The sequence below is a fragment of the Peromyscus californicus genome, unplaced genomic scaffold (assembly GCF_007827085.1).
Source record: "Peromyscus californicus insignis strain IS unplaced genomic scaffold, ASM782708v3 Scaffold_13__1_contigs__length_99412109, whole genome shotgun sequence".
In the NCBI taxonomy this organism is placed as follows: domain Eukaryota; kingdom Metazoa; phylum Chordata; class Mammalia; order Rodentia; family Cricetidae; genus Peromyscus; species Peromyscus californicus.
Genome location: NW_026294424.1, coordinates 39092450 through 39120123, shown reverse-complemented (window position 1 = coordinate 39120123; position 27674 = coordinate 39092450). Strand labels below are relative to the sequence as shown.

Below are 27674 nucleotides of genomic sequence, written 5' to 3'. Positions count from 1 at the left end.
GGAAACACATGAACTATGAACCAATGGCTGAGGGGCCCCCAAATGGATCAGGCCCTCTGAATGGGTGAGACAGTTGATTGGCTTGATCTGTTTGGGAGGCATCCAGGCAGTGGGACCGGGCCCTGTGCTCATTGCATGAGTTGGCTGTTTGAAACCTGGGACCTATGCAGGATCGCTTGGCTCGGCCTTGGAGGAGGGGACTGGACCTACCTGGACTGAGTCTACCAGGTTGTTCTCAGTCCTCGGGGAAGGCTTTGCCCTGGAGGAGGTGGAAATGGGGGGTGGGCTGGGGGGGAGGTGAGGGGGGCCGGAGGGGGGAGAACAAGGGAATCCGTGGCTGATATGTAGAACTGAATTGTATTGCAAAATAAAAATAAAAAATTTCAAAAAAAGACATAAGCAGTAAGCAGACAGTGTGAAGTCAAGACTAATGCTCTAAAATTAGGCTGACCTACACTAGGACCTCAGTTCAGCTACTTACCAGTCAATGACCTCGGATTAGTCTCTTTAAAGAAAATTTTATTAGGGAGTTTTTTCACAACGAGTTTTGAGCATATTCACCACTTGCCCAGCTCCTCCCAGATCTACCCACAACCACCACCCAACTTTGTGTCCTCTTTTCTTTTCCTACCCATCAAGTCCTACTTCTATTGGCTAGATATTCATGAATGTTTGGCCTGCCCCCAGAGCATGGTTGATCTACCTATGGCAACACTCTTAAAGAAAACTGACTCCTCCCAGCAGCTATCAGTCAGCAGGAGTTGCCCTGCTAGTGAGGGCACTTTGTGTCCACCTCCCCTCTCCATGCTGAGAGTTGTCCTTAGGTTGGTACAGGTCATGTACATGTTGTTACAACTGCTGGGAGTTCATATGTGCAATTCTCCTGTTGTGTGCAGAGGACACGGTTTCTTGGTATTCATTCACTGCCTCCAGCTTTTACAGTCTTTCTTCCCCTTCTTCTGCAATTAGTCTCTTAAGCTAAGAATATTAGTGTCTCCACCTCTAGTGTGAAAATTTGTTCAATTCTTATACTATCTATTTGGAGAGAGAAATGGGAATGACATAGAGACATGGGACTTGTTGACTGTGAAATTTGTATGCTTCTATGGTTTGGATGTGTGTTCTTCCACTCTCAGCCCCTAAGTCCTAAGTTGGAAACTGGGTTGGTAAGAGCATAAGGGCTCTACCCTCATGAATGACATCAGTACTCTTGTGAAGGGGCTCAGGGAAATTCTCTGGGCATCTTTTGTCTTCTGACATGTGGGGACACAGCAATGAGTTGGCATCCAAGAAACACAGAACAGCCCTCTTTAGACATCAAATCTGCTACCACCCTGACCTGCTGGCACTTAACCCAACTGAGGTCCTTTCTAAATTGCACAACCTTAGCTTTTGGTTAGAGCAGGGCAAATGGACTAAGGCACGTGTATTGACAAATTTGTCTCCATCTTCCACACCTCCTCAGATGTGCACTTCATTTGAATACATAATCAATACTTTGGGGCTTTTTTCTTTTCCTTTCACTGGTTTTTCTTCATTGCGTTCATTCTTTTCCCACTGTGGTCTACTTACAAAGGAATTTTTCTTGCAGAGACACACTAATAGGGAAAAGTAAATAATGCCTGTGCAACTTCAAGTGAAGTTAGACACAGATGTGAGGTGAGCAAGCTAGTGTTTCTCCACCCAGATTCGAGATCTGGAATCCATGAGTAGCTCCCATGTTTGCTTGCTCCTCTATCTTGCCACCTCCAAAGTGGCCATGGTATTCATGATATTCCATACGGTTGTTGTGAGGATAGAGTTCTTAACTCCTGCAAAGGGTTGGGCACATATTAAGTGGTCTACAAATGCAGATTATTCAAACTGTTCCAGAAATCGAATCAATACCTGGGAGTCAGGATTAAGCTAAACCTAGCTTCCTGATAGACACAACCAATGAATGTTATTCACTCATTGGGTATAGGGATTCTTTCTATGAGCTTGCAAAGACTCTGTGGGTGTTCTGAAGTCATGTGCGAAAATCTTCTAGTGTGTATCTCTGAGCTTTTGTTCTCAGCAAAGATTTCCACACTTTCATACCACAAAAAGGGTCAAAATTAACCAACTAGTGACCAGACAGCATCTTCAGCCAAAACTCTAGAATTTAACTGCTTGGAACTTACCTTTTGCGAAACCACTTTCCAGAACACTGAAACAGGGTTGTTGGGGCAGTTTTCACTCCAATGTGGGCAAGAGTCATAGTTCATGTCTAAAACATAGAGTTTATAGGAAACAGTTAAGTAGAAAATGCATTGTACCTTTGGGCCCATTCTTGGCTGTCCAATTACAATGGAACTGTTTTCCAATGACATCTGCGCCAAGGCAGAGGGTGGAGAATGGACACATCTCAACCCAATTTAACTAAGTGTCCCTGAATTCCTTCCAACTCCTTGCCTTCCCCTCCAGATCCCAGACAGGAACAGTGTGATAGGTTTTGACTCATCATTCTGGGAAATGGCAACAGAAGTTTGCCCCAAAGAGACCAGCCCCCATCACTCCCCTGGAGTCCAGGAACACTTAGAGAGAAGGCCAGGCCTTTTCGGTAAGAAGACTCATTCACCAGACACTTCTCTGGTTCCCAGATATTCTCTCCTGGAGAGTTTCCTTCTCAACCTCCAGAAGTTTGGGGGCTCAGGTGGTCTCAGGCTTTCTACAGCCAACCCCATGAAAACAGGCTCAGCCCCTAATGTGGTACAAAGCATAGAGTGTGGATCCATGGATTCTATGACGCTGTTCTCAAGGCCATCTGCCTTAGTATATAAACATTTACTGAGGGTTAGGCTCTGGAAATAGAGGGTTGAATCAGGTGGGAGCCTGGCCTCACATAACATGTGATGTATGGAAGTCAAATAACCAGAGAAAGAGTAACTTGTGTTGTGCAATACCACCAGAAAAAGTTCAGGTTGAATTTTGCTTTGGACAAGAATCACAGTCTTCAGACAGACTCTAAAGAGAAGGGCACCTTATGCAGATGGCATGTGCAAAAGCCAAGAGCTGTGATGAGCTTTGATCGGAGAAAGGAAATGATGGAAGACGAGGCACCTGAAATACAGAGGCCATGCCAAACCAAGGAATTTAGACTATTAGCCTAGAGGTAAAAAGAGATTGTTAGGTTTTAAAAGGAAATAGAGACAGTCACATTTTCACTGTAAGAAAAACTCTGTCGTGTCAGATGGAGACTGACCTAAAGGGGTAAAGAGTCATCAGAATAACATTACAGCTTTCCCAGCAAGAGAGGGTGTTAGTGTGTTAGACTCAGACAGTGCAAGTGGAGATGAAGAACAGATGGGTTACTAGGCAAATAGATTGATCGGCTATGAAGGGAAAAGAAAGAGAGATCACCAATAAACAATGGGGATGACACCTTAAGATGCCCATGTTAAATATCTCAACTATAATAATCAGTTCACCGTGCCTATTTATAACCAAACATTACATTGTCCACCTTAAGTATATATAATTTCAGTTTCAAAATATTTTTAAAAAGTGGCCCAGAGTTATGTTCAAGAATACACAATGCAGAATGAAATAGTACTTAAAGGTCGAGGGGGTCATTCCTTGCAAAAAGAGAGGAAGAGAAAGAGGAAGTGAAGAGGGAAGAGGGAGTGGATGAAAGGGAGAGTGGGAGGGGCGGGGAAAGGGGAAAGCAGGAAGGAGGTAGAGAGGGTAAGTGAGGGAGAAACTAGATTTGGGGCTTACCTCAACAGCATTATAAAATAGTACTGTGGTTTGATACAGTCTGCCTCACCAACATTCACATTAAGCTTAACTCTCTATTGCAATGTGTTGAGTTGATGGGACCTCTAAGAGGAGTTGGAATCATGAGGGAATCTACCCTCCTGAATAGATTAATGACTTTCTTGGGACATTGGATTATTTTCCTCTAGACTGTGTTAGATCTCATAGGATTGGATTGGCTACCACAAAAATGAGCAATAAATAAATTTGGCTTTCTTGGCTCTCTCTTGCTTCCTCTCTTATGGGGTCAATCACTTCCTCCACATGTATACTTCTCACCCCTCAGAGGCCAAGGACAACCCTAAGCTCTCAAGCTGGTATTTCAAGAGAATAGGGATTGCTGTTTTCTAAGAGCCTGACTTGTCATTTAGGGCACCGATGGCATTAGGGTGCCCATTGACCTTTCAAAGTTCCTTGCTCACCTCAAGGATCCATTCCCATGCATCCCGAGTCATCCCAGGTGGTCCAGATCCTTACCAGAAGTGGTGGGGTCTCCACACCACCAGAGATCATCAGCAATGTAACCCAGCAGCGTGTCCTCCAGGGTGAACATCTTTCCCTCGACCCTGGTATACTGATGGGCCAGATGTTTGGATTTGCTCCAAAAGAGAGTCTGAGAAAGAATAAACAGACAATTAATTAGGTCCAAAAATAAATCCAAGGACTGGGATGTGGCTCAACAGTGGAATGAGTGGCTCAACAGTGGAATGAGCTAACATTCGTGAAGCTCTGGGATCCATCCCCAGAACTTCAATCAATCAATAAGTCAATCAATCAATCAATTGATCAATCGACCTTTTATAAATAAAAAAAGCAGAAACTATCAGAGTAAATCACACACACTAAATATTCAGAGAAGTCAGTTTGGTTATTGTCTACCATTGACCTCCTCTGTTCAGGGCACTGTACTTAGTACTCCTCAGGGAGGAGTCACAACAATGTCCAGTTCACTGAAAACAGGATGAGAGGTGATAACTGTGAATGGGTTGGAGGGCCTCACTTAGTTTCAGACATGTGAAATTTTGCTTTAAATACAGACTTTGAAAGAGTTGTACCTCACGACAGACCTTTTCTAGTATATACAAAGGACTGAAAACCAGGCTTCTCTGACCCCAGGGCTTGTTCCTTTTACATTTCACCTGGCTACTTTAAAGCCTTTTATACTTAAGCAATTTCTTTTCACCAAGCCTGAGCTTCCCTGGTGGTGAAATAAAGACTCTGATCCCTGGTTTGACTACCCCATAGAATGGTTCTAAAAAACTAAGAAGGAGAGGGCCAGGAGAGTAAAAACCAAAAATCACTCGTCAAATATAAATCAGCCTTGTGTTACCATTTATATGTCTATGATTATCAGAAGCCAGGGGAATGTCCCATAATTATATAAGTCTGGGTTACTTCTCTTCATGTGGGATGGGGTTGATGCTAGATTCTTGTCTCTGTGTCCCATCTCTCACTGATCTTCCTTCCCCAGATATCCTAAACCCTGATGGTATCCTAGTTCTCAAAAACCCGTCTTCTACCAATACTACCCCACCAACCATATCAAATGATGCCTAATGCCAACGTTTCCTCTCTCCCTGCATCCTAACTTTGGGCCTGGGACCTCTTCCCTTTGGTTCTGATTCTCAATTCTGAAAGTTATAACTTGTTACCTTGTTACAAGGTATGGTTTGAGTGACCAACTTAACCAGTGGTTCATAGTCTTCTCTTGTGATGTTGCATGGATTCTTGGAAACAAATGCTCCTTTGAATGTACTCAATATCTTCTTGCAGTCCTGATCACTATAAAAGGAAACACAGAAAACAGATTTTTAAAATATTTTGGAGAGAAGACTCATCAGTGAAGAGCACTTGCTGCCTGGGATTGGTTTCTAGCACCCATATGGTGGCTCACAACTGTGTGTTCAGTTCCAGAGGACCTGACATCTTCATCTGGCCTCCATGGCCACTGCACATGTATAGTGCATGAACATACATACAGGCAAAACAATGACACACATAAGATAAAAATAAACCTTAAAAATATTTTTGGAGCATAGATAACAGCAACAAATGCTCTTTATCTGGGCATCATATACTCAGGGTCAGCCAGTCCTCTACATCATTCTATCAGATGTGCAGCACATTCCTCTGAGATGCAAACTAGTCTCCGTGCTGAGACTCCGTGAGGTTAAAGTGACCCAAGTGCTGGATAAAATTAAGGAGAAAATAGGAAGAAAACTAGTTTTTTTTCTCATCCTACACCTTATATAAAAGCACTTAAGTTTTCTTAGCGCCTTTAAAAAAGACAAGATTTCAAAACACCTAATAGAGAGGGCTAAATGTTCTAAACACAGAGAAGTCACGAATGCCTGAGGTGATAGGCATGCCAATAACTCTAATCTGGTCATTATATAGTAATGTGTACATGGACCAAAATGCTGTGTTGTGCCAATAAATATGCCCAATTGCTACGTGTCAATTAAAACTTTAAATAAGTAGGGCAATTGCAGTTGGACTTGTTAACGTAGGGCAGGGTTCCACAGTCTGTGCATTCATAGCTTCCCTTGCTCCCCCGCCCCAGCAATTCTGACCCTGGTTATGTTTGAAAATCAGTGGATACAAATGAAAATGTGAAAGGTTAAATAGCATTTCTTTCCAAAGTCTAGACAGAGTAGTTTAAGTTCATCAGCACCTGCCTTTGAAAACTATGCCAGGATCCCATTAGCGATCTCTCTTTCCATACCTTTTACATACACAAAAATAAAAAGTTATGAGGCCATGTACTTTAGTGTCAATCAAAATTTATGGGGTACTATCACAGGCAATTTAGAAAGTAGACGTTTGGCGGCGACTTTGCTTTCAGTAGGGTTTATGCCTTATTTCCAGTAATTAATGCAGTGGCCTTCTCAAGAACTTTCTGTTCTGAATTCCAAATGCTGTAAAGCTCCTCTGCTTTTTCCCTTGGTAGCGTCTGCAGGACTGGAGGCAAAATAAGATGGGAGACTGAGGAAAAGTAAGATCAGAGACTGAGGAAGAGAAAGGTGGGAGACTGAGAGTGTTTTCCACTTGGAAAAAGGCCTGGTGGAAAGAAGTTATCCAGCACTGAGAACCTGCCACATATCAGGCTTTTTCATCAGCAAGCCCTTATTTACTCACCAAAACTCACAATGCTACCAAATTATTTTTATGCTTCTCTTAGGTCTTTTATTCCAGTTCAAATCACAGTAAAGATTCAAGAAACCCCAGGTTAAAACTTGAGGAGAGTTCTTTGTTCGGGAGGGGAGACTGGAGCAATACTGTTGAACCTGACTTGGAAGAGTTGACTCCACTTGGAAGAGTTTGTAATTCGAAGAGAAAAACAAAGGCATCATCTGCCATACATCATAAATACTGTTTTTAAAGTCTTCTTTATCCTTTTTTCATTCACAGCAAAATAAAGATAATGTTAGGATTAAAGTTTTAGGGGCAAACTCCTACACTAACACACTTTAAAAGTGTCTTTTCTTTTCACCAACTAAAACTTTTTGTTGTTGTTTTTCTATCTTTTTTAAAAAGAAAGGTGAGTTTGCCCAGAGGTGTTACTGGCTGCCACCTTTATCATTCAAGCTGAATATGACCCCAAAGTGCTCCTGTCCACCATTTTAATCTTGCAAACATATGGTTCACAATCTTTACCTAAATATGCCCCCACAATGTGTACACCACTTTTTTTCTTTTTGAACTTGCTGTTTGCAGTGAACCTTTCTCCAACCTTATTTCTCAGCTATGCTTGTCTGTCGTTTGCACTCACCAAGATGCAAACTTCCACTTTTCTTATAGTAACAACATTTCTGAGTAGCAGGAACTACACGCATATAACCCCACGACAGTAGTGGCACTGGGTAGTTTCAATTTGGTTTTGAGATGTTGGAATTAAACTCTCAGCATCACACATGCTAGGTGAGTGATCTACCACTGAGATTCACCTTCCAGCCCATCTTGACTATTTTTAAATGTACAGATAAATACAGTTATGCTGTTTTGTAACCCATTCGCATTAACACCCTGGCCTTCCTCTATCCAGCCCCTGGCTGCCACAATTCTTTCTGTTTCAATTTGACAATACTGAGTATCTCATGAAAGTGGAATCTTTATGGTTGACTTTACTTAGCATTATGTTCTAAGGATAGTCATGCTGTGTTTTATCTTAATTAGGGTTACTATTGCTGCAATGAAACACCATAACCAAAGCAGCTTATAAAAGAAAGCTTTTAACTGGAGACTTGCTTAGAGTTTCAGAGGGTGAGTCCATAACCATCATGGCGGGGAGCATGGTGGCAGGCGGGCAGGCATGGTATTGGAGCAGTAGATGAGAACTTACATCCTAATCTGCAAGCAGCAGGCAGAGAGAACAAGACTGGGTCTGGCATTGGGCTTTGGAAACCCTAAAGCTCACGCCTCCAGTAAGACCACACCTCCTAATCATTCCTAAACAGTCCAACTGGGAACCAAACATTCAAACATATGAGCCTATAGGGGCCATTCACATTTAAAACACCACATAGTGTGTATTAAATCTTCTCCCTTTTGAAGGCGGAACAATATCCCATTGTGCAATTATAGCAACATCATTTTTTCTGTTCATCAGTCAGTGGACATGTAGGTTGTTTCTTCTATACATTCTTTTATTCCATATTTTTCTGGGAGGCTGCCATAAGTCCTACAATGTGTCCCAGCTGCTATCAAGATAAACATTTCTGTCCATGGGGCACTTGAACATAGACAAGAATAACACAACCCAGTATTGGAGCAAATACACTTGGTCCTGACCTGAATGCTAGCTCCCACCACAGGGTCTTTGGTTCCGAAATCTATTATCTTTTCACATTCATTATCGGATTAAGGACCACAGAATCAGCTAATACTGAGCATAGGTGTCCATCTCTCATCCTGAAGCCCACTGATGTGAACTCTGAGGTGAAGGAGGCCTGTAAACCTTTTACAATGAACTTTTCCCTCCAACTTTAAAATAATTCCCTATTAAGTCACACACAAACCACAGATAGACTCCAGGGCCAGACTTTGCCAACAAGGTCAAGGAGATGGATAATGAAAAATCTCACTGGGTGGTGGTGGCGGCATCGGCGCACCCCTTCAATCCCAGCACTCGGGAGGCAGAGGCAGGTGGATCTCTGTGAGTTCGAGGCCAGCCTGGGCTACAGAGTGAGTTCTAGGACAGGCTCCAAAGCTACACAGAGAAATCCTGTCTCGAAAAACAAAACAAAACAAAACAAAAAAACAACAACAAAAAAACGAATCTCAGACAAAACAAAGAAAAGATGGCCCACTCTGCTAAGTCCCCTGAGTTCCCCCTTTTTTTTTCTGCATAAGGTACATGCTTTTTAAACTGGAATAGAAGGTAAGAGTATATGGTTTTTCATGTTACCGGAAGAAAATGGCTCCGTTTCATTCCCCTAGAGCTCTTCATTTTGTGTGACTTTTCTAAAAGCCATACCTTACAGGTTCTGAATATATTTTCTGGAAATGATGCTAGACGTGTAATATATTCAAGGGCGTCCTGCTAAGGTCCTAACGAAATAAGGTTCTGTTCTGGTTGCTATGGTCAGTCTGTCTACCCAAGGTCCAGATGACAAGGAAACTGAGTAAGTTCCCTGGTTTCAGACGGAGTCACTGGTGGCAGGCTGGGTCTTAGCTCCTCCTCCCCAGGACAGGAAAGGCATAGGTTGTTTGTGGAGGTGTTGGTGAGAAACAAACAGCTCTGCCCTCAGAGAAGCTGAACAGTGTGACCTCATACCTAAACCGCATCTTAACCTTTCTTCAATTCACTACGAGCAATTCCACAGAACACCAACGTCAGATAAAGCAACGGTAGATTATAATTTGAATACAGACAAAAAGGAAATCACAGACACAAGGAAATGATGGTAGAACCATCTTTGCATGTAGCTGATAGAAGTGATGGCTGCATCGTAACCTGTACCAACCTCAGCTTTATGCTTCCAGCCTGGTGTAGAGAATTTATTAAGATTTCATATCAGAGAATTAGGCCCATCCTGTTGGCTCCTGGATACTGTACAGGTAAAGCCAGCCTCCTTGAATCTTCCCTTAAACTCTTAAGAATGAGCCAGATCCCCCAAGTTTCCTAGAAACCACGCCTGCCCCCACAACCTTTGTTGGGAGTGTTTCCCTTCTTACAGAGAGCAACACCATTATAGGATGCTCCCAGTGGTCCTGGGTAAAGGTCTAGACAGTAATGAACAATCTTGGGGCACTGGAGAATCTAAAGGTCTATGACAACGGGAACGCATTCACGAGTACGTCAACTGAACAGAAGTTTCATAAGGAGTCTCTATCGGCCTTTTGACTTGCGGGAACAAAGGTTTTTCTGGCAGAGGAGACTCTTGGTCTGAGGGAAGTTTTTTTCTTCCCTTCCAAAATGGAGTCTTGGAGGCTTGGCATAGAGTAAGTTAGCCCACATGTCAAGGTCAGTGGTGTGCACTCCTCTTTTCTACCCCCCTGCTCCTAACTTTACTACTCCCATAACCATAGACCACTGATTACAGTTTACCCCTCATGTCTCCCCTTTCTGCTAAGTTCCTCAGAGTTGGTTGGTTCCTAGTGGCCAAAGGTGGAAAGCAGCAATAGAGGCAAAGAGGGGCAATCGTGACCATGCCATTACGCTCCCTCTGAGCTAGATGCTGCACAAGATGCCAATGACTTGTGCTTACATCAAAATCTCACACCAGCCACTGAGAGGGGATTCTAGTCTCATAGAAGTAAAGAGACCAGAGCTCAGAGCGGCTTAGCCCCTGTCCAAGGTCAATTAGCCAGGTCCAAAACTGCCTTATAGGCCATATCTTGCTCTTTTTCATAGACAATGCTGCCTCCCATAGGAAAATCAAAACTATGCAGCTACTTTCCAAATAAAGTGGTTCCTAGAAGAAAAGAAAGTTATGATCCCTTGAAGAGTTGTGTCTCTAGATCACAGGAGACATTCAAGATTAGAACTGGGCAGTCATTTCTGGATGCTAGAATACCATGAGTCGGGAAAGAAAAGGTAAATCTTATCCTGATGGAGGGACACACACACACACACACACACACACACACACACACACACACACACACTCACACACACACACACACACACTCACACACACACACACACTCACACACACACACACTCACACTCACACACACACTCACACACACACACACACACACTCACACACACACACACACACTCACACACTCACACACACTCACACACACACACTCACACACACACACACTCACACACACACACACACTCACACACACACACACTCACACACACACACACACACACTCACACACACACACTCACACACACACACTCACACACACACTCACACACACACACACTCACACACACACACACACACACACACACACACACACATATATATATATATATATATATATATATATATATATATATATATATATATATTTGACTGTTAAACCTGGTTTTTATACGGACAGCCTGCACTGTATCAGAACTCTTTTATCACCGTTCTAAATTCGTACCACTCCCATAATAACCACATTTCCACCTTCATAATGTGCCACTCCTGTGGGAGGCTTTGACACCCTAAACCCCCGTTCCTTCGACACGTTTAGCTCTCGAGGAGTAGGGATGCACAGTCTATGAATTCAGTTATCTGGTCCACCAGGTCATGCTGTCTCTGCTCAAAGAGAAACTGCAGGCTCTCTTGAATTGGAGGCCACTTCAGCCTCCTATTTAGAGGAAAGACTGCCACCTTGTGGGCGAAGTGAGTGACTGGTGAGACACACGGAAGCGATGCGTTCCTAAACAGGGTCTTAAGGAAAAAGCCCACAGAATCAGCTAACCAGGGCTCATAGCGGCTCACAGAGACTGGAGCAGCAACCAGGGAGCCTGCATGGGTCTGACCTAGGTCCTCTGTGCATGTGTTATGATTGTGTAGCTTAGTTTTCTTGTGGGACTCCTAACAGTGGGAGGAGGAGCTGTCTCCGTTCCTTTTGCCTGCTTTGGGGATCCTTTTCCTCCTACTGGGTAGCCTCATCCAGCCTTAAAATGAAGGGATTTGCCTGGTCTTATCATAACTTGATATGTCGGTTTGGTTGATATCCCTGGGAGGCCTGTCCTTTTCTGGAGGGAAAAGAGGAGTGGATGGGGGGAGGGAAGGTGTGTGTGTAGGGGAGGATTAGGAGGAGAGGAGGGAAGGGAAACTGGTCAGGATGTAATACATGGGAGAATTTAAAAAAAAAATGGCTAAATCACAAAGCTGGAAAACACTTAGTTAAAATCTGCCATGTGCTCAGTGCAGAGGGTAAACCCAAGAACAAGATAAAAACTATGAAAGTTATAGAACATGCTAGAAAGCTACAAGTTCTGTGTGAACATGGGGGGAAATGACTAGGATGAGAGTGGGGGGTGGGGGGGACAAGCGGTGTTCAACATCCCATAAGGTGGGGACATTAGATGGCACGGAGCAAAGCATTGAAGGAAGACAGAACCTGAGAGCACTAACATCCAAGTAATAATGTTCTGGACAGAAGGTCCTGGTACCTGATGTGTATGACGAAAGACGCCTTTTGGTTGGAGCAAAGCAAGCAAGGAGGAGCTGCTGGAAACAAGGAAGAAGTAAATTTGACCTTCAACCGTGGACTTCTATGTATGGTAGAGTTGCGGGCAACGGTGGACTTTGTGAACAGGAAGTAGAAGGCATCACTTAAGTTAGAAAGAATTCTCAGTTTTCTTTGCTGGCTGTAGTCTGGAAGGAAGTGGGGACAGAGGGAGGTAGATCAGTACTGCTGACAGGAGCTGACTTTGCACCATCGTGGGGAAAGGGAAGATATTGGTCAAGGTGAGAAAAAGTAGCTGGCGTGGTGATGCATACTTTTAGTCCCAGCACTCGAGAGACAGAGATAGGAAGATCTCTGAGTTCAAGGCCTGCCTGGTCTACAGAGCAAGTTCCAGGACAGCCAGAGCTAACACAAACGGGGAAAATAGAGGAAAAGAAAAAATAAGGTAGGAAAAAAGGATATATTCCAAGTTCACTGTGGATTTCTGTAACACAAATTTCAAAACAGTCTTAAAAAACAAACAAAAAACAAGAACAACAACAAAAAAAACCCAGAGCCAGATGAAAGCTGAAAGATCAAAGAAACAGAACAAGCCACAGCTAACCTCACCTTACCAACTCCTCAGCCTCCAGAGTGAGACTTCCTGTTTATTCACACCTTATATATCTTTCTGTGCCCTGCCATCTTATTTCCTTCCTAGTGCTGGGATTAAAAGCATGTGTGCATCTCAAATACTTGGTAGCAAAGGCACGAGATCTCAAGTGCTGGGATTAAAGGCATGTGCCACCACACCTGGCTTTGTTTCCAGTGTGATCTTGAACTTACAGAGATCCAGACAGATCTCTGCCTCCCAAGTGATAGGATTAAGAGTGTGCGCTACCATTGTCTTGCCTCTATGTCTAATCTAGTGGCTGGCTCTGTCCTTTGATCCCCAGGTAAGTTTATTAGGGTAAACAATATATTGAGCTACACAATATATCACCACAGATTTCTAGTGGACTGCGTATATGGTGTTGAACAAATTATCGAGTCAGTAACTAGAAGACTTGTGGCTGAAGTACTAGAACGATGGAGTGGCCATCAACTGGAAGAGAGTTTCCAGAAGAAGTGGCCTTGGCTACAGGTTCAATTTGGGATAGTTGGAGCTTGACATGCCCATAAGACATCCAAAGGAAGTCACAGAACACAGAAATGGGCATGTAACAAGGACAAAGAAGAGACAATGATGGACTCAGTAGAAGGACTGAGTTTTGAGGCATGCCAACATGAAGACACTGGCAGGGGAAACATGGATGACATCAAAAAGCAAAATGAAGGTTGTGTGTGGAAGGGAGTCGAGCTCTGACCTGCTCCCACCTTTCAAAGGGTTCTTGGGTGGAGGAGAAAGGAATGAGGAAATGAGAGAAAGATGGAAAGAGACAATAAGAAAGACAGAGACACAGGATAGCTTCTGCAGGGCCCTGGGTCAATACCCAGTCACCCCAGGCATTTATTCAAAAGGGTTTTTTGTACAAATGCCAAGGGATGGAACAAAAGATCTCCCCCTATCAAGATCAAAGCACAACGTCCACCCAAGTGTAGATCTTCAAAACACCTGGTAAACACACCTATGACCAAATCTTCCCATTATGCAGCCCTTCTGAGTAAAGCAAGCCCAGATTCTCTGACCCTGAGTAAGGTCTCATTAGATAGTCTCTGTGGGCCACCACAGTTGTGACACATGCTAAGTGAACACAATCTGTCAGCACGAAGGAAGTGCTCCACAGTGACAGGTCCTCCCGATATCAAAAGAAGAAGACTGAGACAAGACCATTGCAAGTATTGGAAAGGAAGCTCTACCAAGAACTGCATCATTTCTACATGTAATGGCAGGGGTGGAGAGGATCTGGTTCTTCCATTTATGTCAAATACTGTATCTTGAGAACTTATTTGGGAGAGCACTACTTTCACTTAAATATCATATACATATGTCATGAAGAAAGCAACAGGTCCAAACCCATCTTCCATGTTCTCATATTCCTTGCCCATTTCAAAGCTTAGCATGTTTTCTCTTAGGATAATAAGTAAGTTTCCTTACCAGTCACTGGTAGGAATGAAGCCTCAAAAAGCTTTAGGCTTAGCAATTCTACGACAGTCATTCATAACATCTTCAAATTCCTGTATTCTCTAAAACCTATTTATCATTTTCTCTTATAAGTTCCCAATGTCTTCCGGCTAGAGGTGGTGCATGCCTTTAATCCCAGCATTCCAGAGGCAGAGACAGGTGGATATCTGTGAGTTCAAGGCCAGCCTGGTCTACAGAGTGAGTTCCAGGACAGCCAGGGTTACACAGACAAACAACAAACAAACAAACAACAACAACAATTTCCCAGTCTCACAAATTTATACTTACACTGTACTGCCTCGACCTCCCAAGTGTTGGAATTACACCATATCAAGTTTTATGGAGTACTCAAGACAGAACCCAGGGCTTAGTGCATATTAGATAAGCATGCTACTAAGAGAGCTGCATCCCCAGCCCATAGTCTTGTTCTTTCTATGATAGTATCTTAGGAACTAACCCTTGCAGAGATGGCCACAGTCTCTTCTATGAGCAGTATCCCAATGAGTTTGTCACCTTCCACTGGGCCCTGCCTCCTAAAAGCTTTCCCATCTCTTACATCACCACAATGAGGGCTAAGCTTTGAGCCCAAGTGCCTGGACGATATACTCAAACCTTCTCTATTCCCTTTAAAACATTATCCTTTAAAACTATATCCAGACCTTTAAAACTATCACCAGCACCATTCAAAATAGTTTAGCGGTTTCTCAAAAAGTTAAACAGTCATCTGCCATTTGGCCCAGCTCTTTATTTTTGGATATTGCCACCCCCAGAAGAAACTATATGCCCATACATTAATTTATACACTAATATCCAGAACACCTTCATTTATTATATTCAAAATGTGAATATAAGCCAAATGTCCATCATCCAAGAAGTTGATAAACAAATTGTGATATATACATACAGTTGACTTAGTAATAAAAAAGAACCAATCTTTAAAATAAAGTATGTGTATGTACATGTGCAAGCATGGTATATGTATGTGTAAAGTATATACACATGTGTGCAGACACATGCACTTTTATGGACACTCACAGAGGCTCAAAGAGGACAAGGTGTCTTGTTCTGTGACTCTCCACTTTATTCCCTAGAGACAGGGTCTCTCACTGAACTGGAGCCAGGCTTATGGCCAGAAAACCTCATTGACCTCTGTCTCCACTCCCCAAAGCTCTGGGTTATAGACCCTAGTGAAGCCACATCTAGCTTCTCACACACGTACTGGGATCTGAACTGAAATGGGCCATGGAAGTGGCATTATCAACCCTGGGTTAAGTGAAATATTAATATGTAGCATTCGTATAACTGATTACACACCTGAAGGTGAGGATGAAATTATTTTCCTAATTTCACAATACGCAAAGACAAATTCCAGATAGCTAAAGGACTTAACTGTGAAAAGTAATAGATTAACAAGTTTAAACCCATGTGACTCTTTATAATGTCACGTAAAAATCCATTCTTAAGTAAGATACAAAGGCACAGCCATAAAAAAATATAATTGCGATGACATTTAGATTTTCAGGATGGAGGGGAACACAAATAAAGTCAAGAATGGAGCCACTGATGGGGAGAATATGTTTGTCATCCATATAAGTGACAAGGGATTAGGATGTTGAATGTAGAAAGATGGGCAAAGCAGAAGAAGTTGGGACAGCCAATGAACGCATGAAAGATGATCAGTTGGCCTAATTGATCGGGGAAATGAAACCAAAACTCCGTGTCACAATTCAAAAGAAAGCTCAGAGTGATCATGCAAAGAGACTTGATTCTGCAAGTTTGAAAATAGATGTCAATGTTTTGTCCCCATGTGATGGGGCGAACACAGTTGGCCCTAACCAAACAGATTTCCTTCACCCTTCTTCTCTGGATAGCATGTCTCCAATGAAGATTCCAAAACGTCAAATACTTTTCAAACCTCCTTACACCTTGGGCTTACACCTTCTTACACCATGCAGGCCACGTCTAGCCAATAAAATTTAAGGAGACATCAGAAGCGTGAAGGAGAGATTCTGGGAAAAACATTGTTGTATGATGAGAAGAGGCCTGAAATGAAGTCCTGTCTCCCTGATCTTCGTTCCCTAGATGTGCTTATGTGAGGACACAATGGCTAGAAACCCTGCAGCCATTCTTTGACAAGAAGTTTGAGGATAAAAGACATCTCAGGAGATGAAAGACTAGAAAGAAAGAGCCTGACTCTTACTGACCCTGGGGTCACCTCTCTTCTGAGTATCTCATTATATATAGATCATACATCTCTCAGGTAAAGCCTGTTTTGAGTCTCTGTTGCATGAAACCCAAAGCCATTTAATTGGTATACCCTGTGTCATGAGTTGAACTGTGTCCCCACAAAGATGTTGAAATCTTTACCCTAGTCTTTCTGAATGTATCCTTACTTGGAAATAAGATCTTTGTAGAACACACACACACACACACACACACACACAACCTTTGGGGTGTGTGTGTGTGTGTGTGTGTGTGTGTGTGTGTGTATTTATGAGTCACTGAGGCATATGACTGGGCTGATATAAAAAGGAAGAAATTGGGGCTAGGGAAATGGCTCAGTGGGTAAAGTGTATGCTATGCAAGCATGAAAACCTGAGTATTCATGTAAAAGCTAGGCACAGCTACATATGTGGAGCAGAGACAAGGACCCCCAGCCCTCAGTGGCCAGGCAGTCTAACAAAGATCCCAGGCTCAGTTAGAGAACTTATCTCACAAAATAAAATGGAGAGCAATAGAGAAAGATACCCAGTGTTGTTCTCTGGCCTATTACACACACACACACACACACACACACACACACACACACACACACACACACACACACACGAAAAGTTAGATGTAAAAATAGACATAGACAGAGAGAATACAATATGAAGACCCCCCAGGGAACCCCTCCCACCCAGCCAAGGATGTCTAAAGATCCCAGGAGCTGGGAGAAGGGCATGGGACAGAGTCCCTCACAGTCCTGCAGGAGCCACCCCTGCCGAGATCTCCTCTTTTGACTTCCAGCCTCCAGACTGTCAAATAGTCCATTTCTGTTGTTGAAGCCACACATATAATAAGTACCTTGTTATAGCAGCTCTAGAAAATCAAAAAGCCAGTGAAAGAAACCATGGCACATTCAGTGACTCATATTTGTGCATAGATAAATGCCATTAAAATTGTAAAATACCCTTCCCTGGGAAAAAAACAGTTAATTCCACAGAAGGAAAGTGTGCAATAAACACAAATTAAGAGCAGCCTGGAGATGATGTTTTCTGTTACCATACTGGTGTTCAGCAAGCTGGGGACACCTGTCAGTCAGGGTGTGAGGAAATGGAAACACTTCCTGTGTCAAGAAGAGAAGTGCCCCATGAAGAGAAACTGGGCATTGTTTTCTTCAAAATAAAAAATGACATATGTCTTAACTTAAATAATTTACTCCTAGGATTCTATCTTAAACATACACACACACACACACACACACACACACACACACACACACACACACACACACACGGACTTTATCCTAGCATTGCTTAGGAATTAGTGCAAATATTAAAACCCTGAAAATGTCCTTGTATGTAAATCTAGCGCACAGTAAATTGATCAAGTGTGGCTCTACTAAGTGTAGAAGTGAGAAGCAGCTGTGCTCATTGTCAAGCACACTGTTAAGTGTGGAGGAAGAGGGAAGTGAGACACACAGAGAAAACCTGTTGAAGAGTATATGCTGCCTTGTGCTAGGTAAGTTTCTAGAAAGCCATGTGAGGAAACAAATGGCAGGATTAGTCTCTGAAAAAAGGGAGAAAGAAATTGAGCAAGATATTTTTGTAATTATTCATCTGTATCTAACTACTTTGAAAACTATGACACAGTCTGGCAAATTTTCCTATTGTGTTCTTGATAAAAAAAAGAGAAGTTCCTAATATTTCATGGACATCCCAATGTGTTTAAAATATTCATGATTTAACTTCTTTTGCTTTAAGACAGTGACAGAACGTACAGGTTGAGGTGCACGCAATGGGGAATGAATCATTTAGTGTACTGAGAATGATGAAAAGCTAACTTGGTAAATGAGAAACATTCAGTTCTTGGCTGAATTGATCTGCTTGGACCCTGAAATTGCACAATGCCTTTGAAAAAAAAAAAGGTTATAGCAAGAAAGTAGGTCCCAAACTACAATTGACTGTCCTTACCTGTGTTTCAGCATCCTTTTGTGGCTTTAAATTTCTATCAGTTGTGTGTGTTTTCTGCCTCTGTCCTTGAAGGACTCCCAAGGAGATTTCATCACTGCCAACTTAGATGCCTCAACAGATAATTCAACTTGTAATAAACTCTTACCTTCAGGAACCAAAATGACCAACTTTACTATGAACTTCACCCTATTTAACCTATGAATACAGAAATGACTTCATAATATTTTATTGTTAGTCATAATAAGAGGAGGGAAGGAAAGGGGAGAGAGGAAGAAGGAGGAGGAAGAGAAGATGAAAGGAGGGAGGGAGGGAGAGAGGGAGGAAGAGAGAGAGAGAGAGAGAGAGAGAGAGAGAGAGAGAGAGAGAGAGAGAGAGAGAGAGAGAAAGAGAAAGAGCAGAGAGCAGTTGAACAGTGTCAGGGAGAATCTGGGTGGTAGCCATAGGAGTGTATCCCTTGAGCATACCTTGGATGAAGTTCTTTCTTCAAACTAAATTAGCCTAATCGTTTCTAAAGATTCCAGGATCAATTATTGTGCTGGTTAGTTTTTGTCAACTTGACACAAGCTATACATACCTGGGAGGAAGGAAGCTTAACTGAGGAATTGCCTCCATTAGATTGGGCCTGTGGGAACATCTATGGGAGGTTTTCTCAACTGTTGATTGATGGGAAAGGGCCCAGATCACTGGGGGCAGTCCCACCCTGGGCTAATGGGCCTGGGCTGCATAAGAAAGAGAGCAGAGCAAGCCAGAGCACAGAGCTCCTCAATGGCTCTGCTTCAGTTCCTGCCTTGATGTCCCTTGTGAGTTCCTGCCTCCCGCAGTAATGGACTGTGACCTGGAAGAGCAAATATTCCCTTCTTCTCATTAAGTTGTTTTTGGTCCTGGTGTTTGTCATAGGAACAGAACTCAAACTAAGACAGTAATATATGTTAGAGTCAGACTTCTCCCAAGTGTGTATAGCCCGTCTGACACATTCTGGCGAGAAGAAAACACCACAACAATTAAAAACAATTTTCATTACAAAATATTTTAACTGCATTGTTTAAACTGCTTAACATGGGAGCAATCTGTTTAATCAGGCATAGGTTGCTTTTGTCCTTCACTTTAAACTTGTACTTTTAAATGGTGGGGCTACCGACTATTTAGGATTCTAACTGGGGGTTAATAGGTTTCACGTTCTTCATCTTGTATTTTAAATTTCTAAGCAAGGGAATGCTTCATTTTCATTGTTTGAAAAACATCAGTCATTGAAAGGAATAAAAATAGTCTCTCGCTTGGTTGACTCCATATTTCTCCCCTTTCTGGCCCTTCATAACACATGTGCACAGGAAACCGATTCTTCATCTTTCACTTTGTTTCCTGTTTTGTTTTTTTCTCAGCATCTTAAATCTATTCTTACCACCTACCCCTCCTTTGAGAAAACTGATCTTTTCAATATCTTGATCTGATCAATTTCCAAGTAGTTTCTCAAAGAACAAGAATCATAGTTGATCAATTATGGAGTTATTTTGGCAGAAAATTATGTCCTACTCCACAGTGATTCGGTGAAATAAATCCTTTCCTCTCCAAGTTGCTGTGGATCATGATAAACAGAAAGCAAAGTAGGGCAGTCATATATGGACTCCCCACCTTCCCCCATGTGGATATACCTTGTCTGACACTTTCTCTGTAAAAGAAGTGGTCTTCACCTCAGCTCCCAGACACCTCTGGAGCACAGGCAAGAATTTCTGTGCCCACCCACTTAGATGTGTATTTACCCTTTTTGTAAATATGTTTATGCTTTGTATTTTTAATTAAATAATTCCATTAAATTGTATGTAAGTAAATTAGGTAAGTGACAAATAAAAACTACACTTCCTATGAAAATTAAGGGGTTGTTTTGGTAAATAATGACCGTGTGTGAGTCTATTTTAAAAAATGCTGCACTTGATATTGAAATGCCAGGTGTAATGACCGTTGGACATTACGGATTTCTGGAGGCATTCTGCACTTAGATGATTTCTTAGCCCACTTAAAAGGCTCTGCCTCTCCAATAGCTCCCCCAGTTTCTTCTATTTTGCTTACCAGCTGTTACCTATTTTTGTTCTTCCCAGAAAAATACAGATGAAAGATGACTATGATTTGGATAGATAGTGATAGATGTGGTGGGAAGTGGATGTGCATTTGGGACAGGGGACAGACAAGACTCATACCTGGGTTGTCCTCACACTCACCATATAACCCAGGCTAATCTTAAACAGTGGTCCTTGGCTTCTTAATGATGGGATGAACATATGCACCCACACCAGCCTGGATATATTTTCATAGTAGAACTCATTTCATCAAGTATATGATTGTATATGAAATGTGGAGGGGGAAAAAAAAGAAAGAAGTGATGCCAAGATTTTGTTAGCCGAGTGACTGGAAAATAAGTTGCTATTTCAAATACGGGAAGAATAGAGTGAAACGTATTGAGAAAGGCACCCGACATTTGGATTTGTAAAAATGAGTTTTGTAACCCCCACTGCCATTCAATAGGAAGTTGGGTTGTGTCAGTCTTGGGGCTGTAAGGTTTTGGGTGAAGCTATGAATTTGGAAGCCAATAGTGTGTTGAGAGATGAAGGGAAGAAAATGTTTCACAAGGAGGGTGTGAAGTCAACTCTTTCTAGTGATTCTGATTGGTCAAGAGAGACAAAGACAGGAAACTAACAGCAGGTTGATGAGTGTGATAGAATTGGTTTAAGGTGAATAGATGTGATGCTAAAAAGGACTAAAGAAAAATTAACTCAAGAGCCTCTGGATGACCTTCTTGGTTCCATTCTTGTCTTGCTACTATCAGTTCTTAGTGAGACAGCCAGCATGAGCTTTTCCTTAATCAAGCAGTGACATTCCAGTACGTAGTACTTTCAATACACATCACTGTGGCATGAATCTTGACTGTGAAGGTCAAGAAAGGACCTTGAAGATATCTTATGTCACTTAAAATATAGTGTGCTAACAATAACAATGTCATAAGCATAAAATAAATATGAAACAATTACATATCACATATCCAGAGATAAAGCGACCACGTAATTATATTGTTACTAGGAGAAAGGTTTTCAGTATAAGAGAAATGAAACACAAACATAAAATTATGAATATTAAAGCCTTATGCTTTTGTTCTGGATTGAATCTATAAATGTGAACTCATAACGTTTATGTCTCTCCTTTAAAAGACTATGTCTTCTAGTGGCCAGAGGGATGATTCAGCTGTTAAAGAGCATGTACTGCTCTTCCAAAGGACTTGAGCTTGATTCCCAGCACCCACGTCGGGCAGCTCAAAACTGCCTGTAACTCCTTCAGGGGATCCAACACTCTTTTCTGGCTTCCAAGAACATTGAATTCACATGCACAAACACACACACATAAACACATAATCTCAAAAACTAAAATATTAAAAATACTATCCTCTAGAACCATCCACTAAAGTCGAGAAAAAAATCATGCCATACTATAGTGAGTAGCCCTGAAACACTCTCTAAATTTTGTTTCTATCAACAGTGGGCAGGGTTCTTCAGAATAGTAGACAATCCCATCTCTAGGGCAGGACAGTTACAAGATACGCCCGGAACACTGAGCACTGAGACTTAGTCTTGCCCTGAGAGTGTGCTCTCCTGCCTTGTGTATCAGCGGTCCAGACTCTATGGCCCTGGGAGTCCAGGCCTTCAACAGGTAGCCAACCTGATCCTCTGGATTTTGGTCCCAGATTTTTAAGTGTCATGTTATTGGCTACTCTGGCTCTGAGGCCTCGGACTTGGGATTGAGCCATGCTGCTGGTATCCTTTGGTCACCAGCCTGCAGAGGTCTGCTGTGAGACTTCCCAGTCATCATAATTACACAAGCCACTTCTACTAGCAAATTCCCCCCTTGTCTACCCGTCCACATCTTTTCACTGGCTCTGTTTCTATGAAGAGCCCTGACTAATACGTTTTTCCTGATTGGTAAAGGAGGAAGAGCTAAGCACTATCAGCCTTTCTTTTATGAACTCTCTTTTAGGACAACCAGTAGAGAAACCCCTCTCCTTAGAAGAAATAAAGTAAATACACAGCAAAGGACTCTTCCAGTTAGAAGACAGTGATTTACTAACCCCCGTGGAACTGATCAATCTTGGCCATGATATCAGATGCCACCAAACTAATGCAATGAAAAGTCACTGTGGAACCTGAGAACAGATGGCCCAGGCATACTGCACCCAGCTCTGATAACCTTCAAACTGTGGGACGATGTGACATCATGGGCCTTTTGATGGGATGTGGCAATGAAAGCTACCTCTGTGAGATATTCCTGCTCCGTCCCCAAGTCTAACTGACTCGAACCTGGCTGTCAGTTTCTAGACAGCACTGCTTCTCGAAGAGCATGTTAAACAGCACCACAGAGCCCAGTGAGGTGATGCAGCAGATCGAAGCACGAGCTGCACATGCCTGACAACCTGAGTGTGCTCCATGGAACCCTCCATAAAGATGGAAGGAGAAAACTGACCTCCGCCCACGCTCCATGACACATGTGTACCCATGCATATGTGCACTCGCACACATCATGCACATACATTCAGCAATAATAAATCAAAGCATAAAAATAAACCAATAACACCACAAGAATGTAACTATCCAAACCCAGAGGGTGGAAAATCCTAAGCCAAATGGCCGTTCTGTACCATATACTAACTGATATCTGTAAATGGAGAGAAAATGGTAATAAGTCAAAGAAAACTTACTGTACTCTGTACAGTGTAAAACATGACTCTGCATTAGAACACGTCCAAGTTATATTGTGTCTTTAAGAAAATCCTGGAAGATTAAACACAGGCTGGACATTACTAAAATGTCACCTTGCAGGGCAGCTGCCCTTTTCCTCCCATAATTGAAAGTGTAAACCCTCTTCTACACTCTTTACAGCTCTTCCCACCACTTGCCTACAGTGTACATGTTCTTGTTTTGTTTCATGCCTACCTCTGCCTGAGAGACTATAAGTTATGGAAACTAAAAGAATCCTGTGTGTTTTGTTCACTGTTAGAAACCAGAAGGATCTGCAAGAGTTCAGAAACGCAGCTGGCCCTCGGTACATGTGGCTGCCACTCTTGTGAACGGAAACCACTGCAGATTGAAAATATTCAGAATAAGTTACCTCTATACCAAACACATATACATTTTCCCTCTTGACATCATTCCCTGGACTACATGACATAATAACAATTAATGTAGCATTTGTGTTGTATTAAGTTTTTAAGAAACCCAGAGAAGACATAAAATATGAGTGACAAAGTGAAGATTATATGCAAATATCTCAGCATTTATAGAAGATTTTTTAGCACGCAGATTTTGGTAGCCTTCTGAGAGTCCTGGGAATCCTAAGACCAGCTCCCCATAGGTACAGAGGAATGACAGTATTCATGAATAAATGTTACAAAATACTCAAAACTTAGAAGGAAGACCAAATTAAGCCTAAAGGATAGACAGCATTTGTTTGCAATGTCATATTGTAGTGTTGCCATAGTTAGAATATGGTCTGTGTCTGTACTCCGAAGGGTTTCCATGCTGGGAGCTTGGCCCACCATGTGGCAGTGTTGAGATTGTGGGACCTTTAAGAGATGGGTCCTCACAGAAAATGTTTAAGTCATGGGTAATCACTCTCAGAATAAACTAATCCTCTTCTGAAGGTAGGAGTTAGTTCCTGTGAGGATCTGGTGTTCCCTCTCTAGTCTCTGGCTTCCTGTGTGACTGAGAGATATCTTCTACAATTATCATCACCATGATGCCGCCTGCCATGCTGTGATGTAGCCAGAAAGTCCTCATCCGAGCCCAAGAGCTGCAGCACCATGTTCTTAGACTTCTGAAATTGTGAGCTGAACTTTTCTCTCCTTCATCTATTTCCAGACATCCTATACTTCATTATACTAGTAGCAACAAACTAAGACAGGTACTGTTGGAAAGATTTACTCAAAAGACAATTACCTCGTGAAACATGGTTTTCTTTCCTTTCATATGAAGTTATAGCTCCAACCTTTTAAGTTAGAGGGCAGTCTGTCATCCTTGACTGTTAGAGATACAAATAATTTCTGTGCAATAAGATAATCATGGAGTTTCTGCTTCATACTGCCTTCTAGAATATTAGCTAGTTTTATGTCTGCCCTATCTTATCTATGTCCAATATTCATTTTAAGTACTAGTGGATACAAAGTGCCTCAAAATATTCTTTGAAGTGAATTTATCAATTTATTGACTTCATCACAAATGAAGATTTAAAGCCAGATCTCTCTGGCTCCAAGTTCTGTTCTAGTTACATTTCACCTGGTCACTTTCAAGGCAGTCACAAATGAATAAATGAATCTCTAATGTGTGCAGATCTCTTTGCTATGAAAGTCACACTCTTGTAGAAACTTACACTTTGAAAAACGGTTCCAGATTGTGAGAAGGTGGGCCGTCTGCTGTTGAATCTTGTGGTTGTTCTAGACTTTTCTCTGATTAATCAGTTTTCTAGCGCTGTAATGAAATGCCTGACACACTCTTACATAAAAAAGAACGGGTTTATTTTGGTTCAGTGGCCTGGCACTTTTGTCCAAGATCAGGAAGTCTTTACCCTGTGTTTGTACCAATTTTTCACTTTCATCAAGACTTAAACAAAATGCTGAGTCTATCAAAGTGCAAACCATAAGAGAAGTAAAATTCTAGAAAACCCAGAAAATTTGAAAAAGCAGAAGCGAAGGATAATTTTAAAAAATTGTAACCTGAAAACAAAGGGATCAGAAAAGCCAGCCAACATGAGAAAGATATGAATCAGAAGAACAGAGGAGAATACTCTCTGGCTGTTTTATCATTGACGTTTGGGTCCAGCCATCTTGATATTGACATAAGTGAATTCAATTTGAAAGGCTTTGACAAAGAGACCAGAATATGATGGACACCATATGAGGTAAGTAGGGGTCGTAAGGTGAATTAGAACCCCACCTCTTTGGCTCTCAGTATCCTCTGTGGCTGTGATGAAGGGCTTTTTCATATGCATGCTGTTTATAACCCTGTACCCTTGCCTGGACCTCCAGTCTCTGCAGCTGTCATCAGAGGCTGACATCCCCAAAATCTATGGGGGAAGCTGATCTTCACCAAGATGGGAGAATCGTGGGATTTAAGTCATATCAACCAGGTCTCTCTCTAGAGACCATCTAGTTCTGTGTGCTGGATCTCCACTCCACCCTCAGGTTCTCTCCTACTTTGCATGTACTCTGAGCACTGACTGTCACATGAACACTTAACACTCTCCCACAGTGCCAAGAGCTATGGTCAGTGATGACAGCCTGTGCACATTCTGGTGACATGTGTCTCTCAGCATGTCTAGGGCCATCTTAGTCAGAAGATAGCTTCTAAGTGTAGCCTTCAAGATAGGGACACTAACGGTGATTCTTCAAGCATGCTCTACATCTGATGCCCCTGGATCAACTTAGAGAGTTGAGTTTCATCTTCAAAGCCAAGCTTTGATACTCATCTTCCCCTGGGGCAGGGAGTGTAGCGCATCCATAGAGTGTGTGCTTAGCACACCCAGAGTCCAGGTTCAAACCCCATGTATATAAGTTACTTTTCTTGTCACTGAGAACAAATAACTGATGTATTTCTTGATTTCCTTTTGAAAACACTTGACAAAAGCCACTTTAAAAGGGAAGACTTTCTTGTGGCTCACACTTTGAGGGCATAATCTATCATGGTAGCAGAAGAGAGAGGCTGGTCACATTGCTTCCACGGTCAGAAAGCATAGTGAGATTAATGTGGGTACTTATCTGGCTTTCTCCTCTTTATCCTGTCCCCAGTCAAACCATTTGGAATGATACTAACCACATTTACTTTGGATCTCCCTACTTCAGTGAAGCCAATCTGAAAACTCCCTCCCAGGGATGCCCAGAGATTTGTCTCCTAGCTGATTCGGTACCCACTCCACCATGGCAGGGAAGGCATGGAGGCAGGAGAGTAGCTTAACCTTTGACTCTGACCAACAAGTAGAGAAAGGGGAAGGGTAAACCAGTACATGGCTGATATTTTACCTCCCTCCCTGATTTTTGTCCAGCCCAGAATCCCAGCCCCTCCCCCACCTACATGTTTAGGATGAGTCTTCCCTCTTGGTTAAAGCTCTCTGGAAATTCTTTTTTTTTTTTTTTGTTTTTGTTTTTTGTTTTTGTTTTTTGTTTTGTTTTTTCGAGACAGGGTTTCTCTGTGTAGCTTTGCGCCTTTCCTGGAACTCACTTGGTAGTCCAGGCTGGCCTTGAACTCACAGAGATCCTCCTGGCTCTGCCTCCCGAGTGCTGGGATTAAAGGCGTGCGCCACCACCGCCCGGCTCTCGGAAATTCTTAAAAAAACAAACAAAGAAAAGAAAAGAAAACATCTAAAGGTACATCTTACTAATGCTATAAATAGAACTTAACCCAATCAAGTTGATAGTGGATGTTAACCCTTTTATCCAGCACAGAGAAACTGGTAGATGAGTTTTGTGAGGATAAGAAAATTTTTACAAAGAATAGAAGGGAAATAAGCAGGTAAGAAAGATAAAAATCAGAAAAGCTGCAGTGTTGAAGAGATGACTCCACTGGTAAAGTACTGGCTTGCAAGCATAAGGACCTGAGTTCTATCTCCACAATACCTGTTAAAACTTCTATCTCCACAATGCCTGTTAAAACCCAATGTGGTGGAGGCAGAGACAGGCAGATGCCTGAGGCTCACTGGCCAGGTAATCAAGGTTATTTAGCAAGCTTGTGGTGGTTTGTATGAGAATAGCTCCCATAGAATCATATGTTTCAATACTTGGTCCCCAGTTGGTGGAGCTCTTTGGGAAGGACTAGGAGGAGTGGCCTTGTTGGAGGAGGTGTGTCACTGGGAGCAGGCTTTGAGGTTACAGAAAACTCACTCCATTACCAGTGTGTCTGTTTCGCTCCACCTCATGGTTGTGTCTCCAGATGTGAGCTCTCAGCTACTGCTCCAGCATAATGCCTGCCTTCATGCTGTCATGCTCCACAACATGATGG

General features: G+C 42.3%; 1 protein-coding gene across 2 annotated transcripts in view; it reads right to left on the bottom strand.

The window, feature by feature from the left end:
- Cd38 (CD38 molecule) overlaps window positions 1-27674 on the bottom strand; it is a 67615-nt gene that overhangs the window by 32805 nt on the left and 7136 nt on the right. For both annotated transcript variants that reach the window (XM_052734857.1, XM_052734856.1), the window contains exons 2-4: window positions 5430-5559; window positions 4255-4390; window positions 2163-2248 (exon numbers count right to left, since the gene is read on the bottom strand). In XM_052734857.1, the coding sequence (XP_052590817.1) occupies window positions 2163-2248; window positions 4255-4390; window positions 5430-5559 (352 nt within the window). The remainder of the gene's footprint in view (window positions 1-2162; window positions 2249-4254; window positions 4391-5429; window positions 5560-27674) is intronic.